Consider the following 10,041-nt stretch of genomic DNA (forward strand, 5'->3'; position numbering starts at 1 on the left):
TTTTATTTAAAAATTATTCTAAGTCCAATTAATTAATTTAATTAAACTTGTGAAAAATATTCTAATTCCAGGAGACATAAAATATTAAACTGGGTGACGTGAAGGTGCTCGCTCTAACTCTGGTGGATCACGTCTAAAATGTGCCTAATCTGGACCCCCTTATATATCGTCCAGAAGCCCCCGCGGTACCTTCAGGTCCCTGCTGGCAGTGGCGTATTTGAGAGTTCATGTCGGGGGGGGGGGGGGCGAATTTAAAAAAAGTTTACCCAACTACTCACACAAACTTACCAAGACATAATGAATTTTATATTGCACCTGTATAACCTATAAAGTAATAAGTTAAACAAATATGATAAAAAAAGCAACATATTTATAAAACAAAATCTATATTTCTATTTTTAGTATTAGCAAATCTATTTATAACATCATCTATTGATATAGTTATAGTATGATGTATGTTTAGCAAAGCCAAACCAGTCAAGCGTTCTTGTCCCATTTTGGATCTTAACCATGTTTTCAATCTAACAAAAAAAAGCAACAAAAGTAAGCAAAGAGAAGAATAATAAGTTTTTTTTAATGCAATTTAAGAAAAAGAACAAATCCTTAATTTTAAGCAATGTAAATATATAAATATACAATAGTCAATAAATATATTTGTATAGTATACTCAATTTCATTAAATTAAATTTTTAAGTCAAAGATTTTATGCAAAGTTTTCTTTGAATCGACTTAAACATAATCATTTTTCATATAAAATAATTATATACAAAATTGTATATATTATATAGTTAAAATATTTTATAAAAGCTTGCTATTTTGTTATTCTAATAATAAACACATGCACAAACCTTCTAAGCGTAGAAAAGCTGCGTTCTGCGGATGCTACACTAATAGGCAAACAAGCAATTATACTAAGTAATTTATGCACAGTTGGATAAATGATATTATTACAATTTTCTATTGATGACAAAGCATCTTGACAAACGTCATGACCTTAAAAAAAATTATAAAACAATTAATAAATACAATTTTAAGAAAAGTATAATTACAACAATTATTTACCATCAGATTTTATTCGTTGCCACTTAGTTTTCCAAATCTCTAGTTCTGTTTGTAGCTGCATTTGATCAATAGATTCTTCCTCATTAAATACAAATAATTCTGTGGCAGCTTCTGTTATTTTTTTAAAATCTTCATTAGAAATTACAGTGATGTAGAGTGGAATTAACATACATAAATCTAATAACATCTTATTTTGTTTTCTTGTGAATCTTGATCTTAAATCTTCTAGGATATTGTCCAGTAATGGTATAAATATTGATACTCTATAATATTCTTCTATATTATTTACTGGATGATTAGAGCGTTTTGTTTGATATTTTGATAATCTAGGGGTTTTAACTTCAATATCCATTTCGTTCATTAACAACACACACTCTTGATATATATTTCCAAATATTTGTAGACAATTGGTACGTTTATTTTCTAAACTAAATATTATATCATCAATACAGTTTTTAGCATTTAATATATCATTGTTCATACCTTGGAGAATACGACTAACAGGTGCTGTCACACATAAAATATTTGCTAAAGTATGAATTGCAATTACGAATTCACAACTACATAAAGCTATTAATAAAGTTCTAGGCTTAGACGATGAATCAGATTCTTGCCATTCAGAAATTTTTGTTAAGCTTTTTATTATATATGGTATAGATGTTTTGAATACCATAACACTATCATGACGTTCAGTCCAACGAGTCTTACATAAGCTTATTAAGCGTGGCTGACCATTCAAAATTGTTTTCAAAACAAAATTTCTTTTTGATGAGCAATTAAAGAACTGTAATATTTCTTTCATTAGTCCGACACTGTTTCTAATAGATTGAACTGTAGATGACTTAGATATAGATAAATTCAAACCGTGGTTTGAACAAGGGCTATAGATAGCATTGTTAGCATATGACTGAATTTTTTTAACTGCGCCTCGCACTTCTGATACCATTACCGAACAGCCGTCTGTTCCAACTCCAACACAATATTGTAAGTCAAGGCCATAATTTTTTAATAAAGAAATTACTGTTTCGCCCAAAATGTCACCATTTAATTTTGGTTCAAAATTAATATCTTTTTCTTAATACTATCATTTTCATCCTCATCATCTTCAATTAAAGTACGTTTTTTATTATATGCATAAGCATGGCAATCAATAAAAGAAATAAAATTTTCTTTCACAACCCCTTAGATACATATCGGAGTACCAAACTCATTTGTGATGTATGACTGATGTCTGTGGTCTCATCAAAAATAATACTATAATATTTTGATATTTTTACTTCCTCTAAAATGTTTTCTATAATTATTGATTTGCAGCAATCAATGAGTTCATTTTGAATGACAGGACTTATATAGGTTGCTTTAGAGTGTGTTGTCTTCAAATGATTTTCTAAAACTAAATCCCCAGCCTTTATTCTGTAGTTGAGAAGTTCACGAAAATTTCCTTTATTTACTATAGAATTACCTTCATTGTAATTTTCAAAAAAGTCTCCATGATCTCGATGACCCCGTAATGGAATATTTTGACGACCTAAGAATATGATAGACTCTATTATGGGTTTTAAACGATTTCGATTTTCTGTTATTTGCTTCATTCTTTCACTGTTTATTAAATTTATTACTTCTTTTTGAGGATTATTAAACGTTTTTATAAAATCATCAGCAACTTGAACACAATTTATGTGATAAATATGTTTGCTGTGTACTTCAAGATCTCCATCTTTTCCTAAGAGTTTAGAGTACTTTTGCAATGGTTTAGAAACAAATTTACTTAATGTAACCGTTTTGTATCTCCCTCCTTTATCACCGAATAAAACACAAAATTTACAGTACAGTCCTGACATTGTTTTAGAAAAAGTTAACCATTTATATTTTTCAAAATAACTTTTGTTTAGGTATCTTTTTTCTTCTTTACCTTTTTTTGTATGGACAGAAAAAGGAAGAACAAAATCGTTTTTGGGCAAATTATCCATGGTTATTAATGTTGCACGATCATGGTCAGAACAAATTTTATTAGAGTCTTTTAAAAAATATGCAATATCTAGTTCATAGGAGGGACTATCAATGTCATTAATATTAACTAAACTTATTAAACTATTTGATGTAGATGAACCAGAAAATGTAGATGGAGTAACAATTGTCTCAATTTTTTTCTTTTTGTTTGTACTATCAGTATTATCAATGCAGACTTCTTTGCGCTTTAACCACTGGTTCATTAAATTAGACATATCGCACTAAGAGTTAAGACTGCAAAACTTAACAATGAATGACTAATTAATTATTATAACACTATAAAACTAAAAACATTAAAACATAATAATATGAACTATGAAGGAATGCAAGTCGTAACCACTATATAAAAAAATAGCCGTTTATGTACAATCAATAATCATGCTGATAACTGGAGTCAGTTATCATAGATAATAACAGCTGATGATCGACCACTTTGATACCCTGTCAACTAGGTTACCGGGGACTAAATGACCCATGGGGATCTAGTTTGCCAGTGATCTACATGACGTAGTGTGCATGACGACATATGTACCACAAAGAAAAATGTATGTACATTTTCACCACGGTTATCTAGATAATCGTGATTTTTACAAATTTGTTATCATCGATACAATTTTTTGGAATTTTTGTTTTTAATGAAATACTCAAATACCCTATACCCAATAGTTATATACAATTTTCCTGGTCAAAAAATTCTCGGGGGGGGGGGGGGGGCGATTGCCCCTATCGCCCCCCCTCAAATACGCCACTGCCTGCTGGTCATCTGCACCTGCATCCGCTTCTTCCCACGCCACTGCATTATCTCTGAGGTGTTGTGCGTCAATCATATATCGATGATTTCCTGTGAAATCGCAAGCGCGCGTATGATGATGTCGCGTGTGACCATGAACGATCCCGCTATACGGTGTGTGATAATATATTATGTTATTACGGATGCGGGGCCAGTATTTCCAAGAGAAGCTGCTTGCTCCGCTGCTTCTAATTTATAAGCGTTATAGGCCTACAGCGTCTTTCGCCTATTAATTTAACTATGGTTTTGAGTGGTTTTTCCCTTCACTTTTAGGCATACAATTATCGACAATTACTGGTCTTTATCTACCACGAACCCGTTCATGAGTTCTAGGAATACTTCCCAATTTGGATTTGGTCATTATTATCTACGTTTTAGTACCTTTGTATATTATATTTAATGTATGAGACATCAGAGCACGTTGCATTATTATTATAAAACAAATAATCGTTATAGTATGAAAAAATATATTTGTACTGAAAATAATTATTTTAATAATTAGACTTACACTAATCACTATTAATTAGGTATTAAATATTCTGGGAAATTCAAAATCCTAATCTAGTGGCTAGTAGGTACCTGTATAACAGACAGTTTTCACAAAATACGAAAAATTAGACTAAAATCACTCTAACCGTTATATTCACAGAATATCGACGCTCGATTTATATTCGGATAATATTCAATAACGTATTAACTTAATAGTTAATACTATTAAGTATCTTTAATTGTTTAATTTAAAAACCGGTTAACCACTAAACAAAAAAAAACGGTTTCGGTTTTGGTTACCCTTCAAATAATCATCGTCTCATCGGTTTCAATCTAGGACTTGATAACCACTCTCTTGTTTTATTTCTCCCGCTCTGATAACGGTTAAGACAAATCGTGAAAATCAATTATTAACCGGTTTTACTAAAACCAGTTTCCGTCCCTGCTAAATAGTGTTAAACAATCAAAAGAAGTGTTGTTTAGTTTGTAAATTCTTATCGAATTGTGATTTCAAAGTTATTATGATCGGTGTAGCGACGATAAAAAACAAAAACGACAACTGTGCTCCAAGATACCCCACTTGTCCCAAGAATGGCACTTCTACGGTACGATTTTTCCCATTGTAAATTGCTAAATTACCAAAATCCAAGAAAAAAAATTGTACGGTATTTGAACGATAAATACGAACTTTTTGATAACATCGTACGGTCTTCCCGTTTTAGAAACCTGGCAACACTGGTTGCCATCAGCCTTGAGTTGAAACAAAGTAACATTATTTGGTAAGAGTTTTTGAGTCGTTGACTCCAAATTAATTATTTTAAATGATCTCGTTGGTATTGTTATAGTTGTACATTTTCCAAGCGAATTGCGAAATCCTATCGTATTACAATCCGGTTCTACGTATGGTATAGAATTATGTGTTTGCAGGCTTAAAAGACACAGCTGCAGTGTATTTTTTACTTCTAATGGCGGAAAAATATCACATGACATTTCGCTTAAATTACCATTTAATGTTATCGTGTACATGATAAAAATTTCAAACATAAATCTTCACAATTATATGTGTTATAACGTTGATGCGTAGTGTAATTATACTGTATATTACATCCACTGAGGTATGACTGTAGTTCTAGTGGAGCCGGTAGATTACCAAAACTTGTCGTAGTATGTAACTTGTTTTCCAATTGTTTTTATATTTTACCCAATGAGTTCCTGAACTTTTTTTAATGTCCAAATTGATAACCGTTAATTTTTATGCTTTGGTCGTAGAGGTAACCTATCTCTAGAAAACACTACGATGAAATAAGGTACTTTCATTATGCCTGGATGTTATAAAATTTCGTAATCGTACAGCTTTCTTCTGGGTAATTTAGAAATTAGTTTTTTTGCCGTTTTGGAGTTTTCTTTAAAGATTTACGGGTGCCCTTTCTTATATACGAACCACCTCCACGTGGAGCGAGATATAGTCCTTAACCTTTCTCTATTTTATACGAGCCGCCTTTATTAGGTGCGACATAAAATTCTCTGCCTAAATGTAAAGGTTCATTTCTATTAAACTCACTTACGGTTTTTACAACGTTAGCAATGCCACCCGTTAGCGCTCCGAGTGCAGATAAGCCAGCAAAAATTGGTATCAACGGTAACATACCACCAGTTTTCGGTATAGGTATGACACGAGGTACTCGAGTTTTCTTACCGTTTTTACGGAATATTTTTTTACACATTTTGTTTGTTAATTTCATCAGGTTTTTTCATTAATGTTTTTTTTGAGTACATTTTTAGCCGTCTTTATAGCAGCTTTGAATCCACATCCTGCACCAATTTTACGTTTTACCTTCATACCCGTAGTGACTAACCACGCTGCTGTCTTTTCTTTTAAATTTAAGTTTTTTGAATTGAATCTATTCTAAACCCTATTTTCTAATATATAATCTGCTTTTTGACGGTCTGTCAAAGAGTTGCTGGGATCATAAGCGATATCGTGTTCTTTACACGCTTAATCTAAAGGATTGATACCTTTATCACCACGATGCAACCGTTTTCTTAATTTTGTCCCAGGACCGCAGTACTGATAACCTAAAATGATATATATACATATATATAAATTATAAACATTTAAAGTGACATAGTTAGGTTATGTGCGTGGTAGAATTTATAATTACCTGGTAAATGAAGTTCAAACGGTAATTTGTTTATAAGAGTGTTAATTATACCTCCGCCTTTATTCTTGTTGTTTCTGCGAACGGGTGACATCGTGTAATGGTGAGATTATAAAGATTGCACAGCTATTTATACATAATCATTATATTATAATGAAGTTTGTCGATCAACAAATAAATTTCATGGTGGAAAATGTCGACCCATCTACGACTCGTGAATCAAGACAAGGAGCGCTTTTACCAAATACCTGTCGTGCTTTAGTTGTTGGCCTTTCTGGATGTGGTAAAACAAATTTAATTTATGCCTTATTGACTAATATAAATGGTAATCGATTTCATAACGTTTATATATACTTAAAAACACTCGAACAACCTAAATATAAAATGCTTTGTGACATTTTAAAAGACGTAGAGGGAGTTTGGTTATTCACTTTTCATGAAAACGATGAGGTTATCCCTCCAAAAAAGCATTACCAGATTTTGTTTTTATATTTGACGATATTTTATGTGAAAATCAAAATATTATACGTTCTTACTACACGCGCTGTAGACATAACAACATTAATGTGTTCTATCTAGCACAATCATTCGTACGCATACCAAAACAACTTATTCGAGACAATAGTAACATGATAATTCTATTCAAGCAAGACGAGACTAATTTAAAACAAGTTTACTGCTCTGGTGATATGAATTTTCCTGAGATTTAAGAGTTTTGTTAATGTTAATCTGGTGATATCCTGATGCTAGATCAAGTGTTGAAAAGTATTTGGGAGACCCCAATGACTCTAGTATTTCTAATAGATTTGGAAGTTCATAAGCTTCATTTTCGGTTACCTCATTTAATTTCCTAAAATCTACACATAAGCGAAGCTTGTGTTTCCCGTTTGTATCTTAGTTTTTCTTTTTCACTACTACAAGTGGAAAATTGAACGGTGATTTGGAATCACGTATTATATCATTTTGTTTCATTTCTGCAATTTGTTTTTCAATTTCTTCTTGGTATGCCCATGGAAGTCTATAAGGATGGATATTAATCGGTTTTGTACAACGCGGTGTGTTTATAGTATAGGTGACTACTTTGGTAGCACTTAAATAATCCTTTGGTAAGTAAAATAAATCCGCGTAATCGTAACATAGTCCTAAAATATTCTCCCGTTCTTCTGTATTTAGATCTTCTGTTCTAATTTCGTTTTTTAATTTTTCGATCCTACCCGTTTGTATCTCGTTTTCGGATGATACTTTGAGTATTGTTTCACGGTAAGGTTCCCACTCTATGTTTTGTGTTGACGGTTGATCGATTATAAATGCTTCCTTCGAAATATTTATTATATTACTAATAGTTTTATTACCATGCACTGGGCTAATGCTATTCGCTATTATTACATTTTCGTTAAGATCCTGTTTTTTAATAGTTAAGTAAATAATTAAGTCATGTTTTATTTCATCATTGTTATTTATTAGCAAAACGCAGTTATTCCGTGGTGGAATAACCACTTTTTCGTAACCTGCGGCAGATTCGGGTATGGTCAACAGGTTTTGGCTGTAGTCCATAATAACCTTGTGTTGTTTCAAAAAGTTACGACCTATAATACCTGATTCAGCTATGGGAAAGTCACCGAATACGACGTCGGATTTTATGATTAATGTAGCATCGTTAATTTGCATAGTCGTATTGACCGTTCCGATAGTGTTTATAGGCGTCCCGTTAATACCTTTTATATTACGCTTCTCTCTTTCGTTAACAACGACCTGCCCCTCTAATGCGGTTATCTTAATTAAATTAATTTCAACGCCGAAATCTACTAAAAGTTTGATAAGTTGTGGTTTAAAATTTTGCGATGAACATATAATGTGTTCTTCGTCGAAATTTGTTACTACGTGTACTTGATTCTAGTTGATTTCGCTAACCGTGTGATTTGAATAGCTAGTGCTCGGTTCGGTACTTTCGTTAGTAGTTTTTTTTATTTTTTTCATTGTACATTCTTTTCTTACAATCTTTTATGTTATGATTAGCTTTCTTACAGTATTGACAGAATTTAACCTGTCCTTGGTATTCCTGTTTAACATATACGGGTTTGCTCTCCCGATTGTTAGTTGGGTTTCGAAAATTCGTGTTGCTAGCTAAGGTTCTGCGACATTCATTAGCATAATGACCCATCTTACTGCAACGATTGCATTTAATGTTAATTTTATTATTTTTACTCATATTTTTATTTTGGAATTTAGGTTTTTGCCACCCGAATACGGGTTTCTCTTCCTCGATCGCGAGTGTTATAGCGCTCTCTAGTGTGACGATATTACGCGCTTTTAATAGTGTTTTGATTAAAAAGTTTACCCCGTTAATAAATACACTTAGTGCGTAAGTTTGAACTGTTTTCGAAATTATGCGTGCCTCTTCTAGTGTTTTGCCTAAGGTTAACGCGTTAGTTAGTTCGTGGTAGGTATGTTCTATGCGTCCTGCGAAGCCTTTAATATATTCGTTTGAATTTTGTTTCATTGAACCTAATTGCATTTGCAAATAATTTATCGAATGAGTTGTCCCAAAAATTACGCGAAGGTATTGTTTTAGTTCGTTCCATTCCTGGAACTCCCTGTAACGAACTGCGTTAAAAGCGTCCCCACCTAATTGTGCTAGTATAGTTTCGAAAATCATTGGTTTTATAGTGGCTGCTACTATGCTTAATAAATGGTCACATTTAGTTATAAATGCTGCTAGATCTGCTTCGCCCCCCCTCCCCCCCCCCCCGTAAAAGGACACGGAACCATACGAATGACTGACTTTAGACTTAAAGTTACTGCTGCCATAGTTATGCGTAAGTTTTGTGGATTATAAATAATTATTTCCCAACACGGTTTTGGACTTTCAGACATATACTATATATTAATATTCTAAATGACTTACAAATTGTTCGTTTTTTGTATGCTGTCTGGTCCTTGGAAAGAAATTGTGCTTGCTCCTTGGCTACACTGTTCATCGGCTGCTCGTCATGAAGAATGCTCTGCTAGGTTATCCGCCTTGTATTTAAATGCTCTGCTTTGGTTATCCACCTTGTATTTGAATGCTCTTGTTTGTTGGTCCCGTTGTAGTCCGTAGTCCCCTTTGACGTGCGACGTAGGTTTATTTCAGAGAAAAAGGTCCGTTAAAGTACTCGATTTCGGGTTGGTTACCAAAATACTTCGTTCAAGTGGACCCTACACCTGACACCAAAAATCGTATGTAGTGAACTGGCAGTGACCTCAGGTGCTGCTGGCACTGCACGCGTCACACATATATATATAAATATATCTCTGGAACGCTTGTCGGTCGTACGTAGATGGAGTTCGGGATACGTAATAAATTGAACACAACAATTTGAATCAGTATAATATATCGTTTATTATGCTAGGAAAATATAATTGTAATTTAATGTTTAACAATACTTAATAAATTTGAGGACAGAGTATAATGACTCAGCCCGAGAAATTAGTTAATTTAAGACTGGGATCTAGACTTAGAGTACAAGCGACGATGTTAGGACGGGGCCCACT

General features: G+C 32.9%; 2 protein-coding genes across 2 annotated transcripts; both read right to left on the bottom strand.

The window, feature by feature from the left end:
- Window positions 1-244: 244 nt before the first annotated feature.
- On the bottom strand, window positions 245-1,264 carry LOC126553858 (uncharacterized). The gene is made up of 3 exons (XM_050208971.1): window positions 1,063-1,264; window positions 849-993; window positions 245-521 (listed from the first exon to the last, which is right to left on the bottom strand). Exons 1-3 carry the CDS (start codon window positions 1,247-1,249, stop codon window positions 371-373), a joined length of 483 nt encoding a protein of 160 aa, XP_050064928.1. The 5' UTR covers window positions 1,250-1,264; the 3' UTR covers window positions 245-370.
- Window positions 1,265-1,278: 14 nt separating this feature from the next.
- On the bottom strand, window positions 1,279-3,032 carry LOC126553854 (uncharacterized). Its single transcript, XM_050208967.1, has 3 exons — window positions 2,525-3,032; window positions 1,352-1,590; window positions 1,279-1,287 (listed from the first exon to the last, which is right to left on the bottom strand). Exons 1-3 carry the CDS (start codon window positions 3,030-3,032, stop codon window positions 1,279-1,281), a joined length of 756 nt encoding a protein of 251 aa, XP_050064924.1.
- Between the last annotated feature and the right edge of the window lie 7,009 nt (window positions 3,033-10,041).

The sequence above is a fragment of the Aphis gossypii genome, unplaced genomic scaffold, assembly GCF_020184175.1.
Source record: "Aphis gossypii isolate Hap1 unplaced genomic scaffold, ASM2018417v2 Contig00345, whole genome shotgun sequence".
Lineage (NCBI taxonomy): Eukaryota > Metazoa > Arthropoda > Insecta > Hemiptera > Aphididae > Aphis > Aphis gossypii.

Bases quoted from the DNA above. Each gene is read 5' to 3' on its own strand.
- LOC126553854 (XM_050208967.1), bottom strand. From the start codon at position 3,032: ATGGATAATTTGCCCAAAAACGATTTTGTTCTTCCTTTTTCTGTCCAT. The intron at 1,591-2,524 runs GTAATTCTATAG...TTCATACTTTAG, and splicing joins TTTTGAAAATTACAATGAAG to CAAATATTTTATGTGTGACA.
- LOC126553858 (XM_050208971.1), bottom strand. From the start codon at position 1,249: ATGTTATTAGATTTATGTATGTTAATTCCACTCTACATCACTGTAATT. The intron at 994-1,062 runs GTAAATAATTGT...ATTTTTTTTAAG, and splicing joins GCAACGAATAAAATCTGATG to GTCATGACGTTTGTCAAGAT. The intron at 522-848 runs GTTTGTGCATGT...TTTTTTTGTTAG, and splicing joins AGCTTTTCTACGCTTAGAAG to ATTGAAAACATGGTTAAGAT.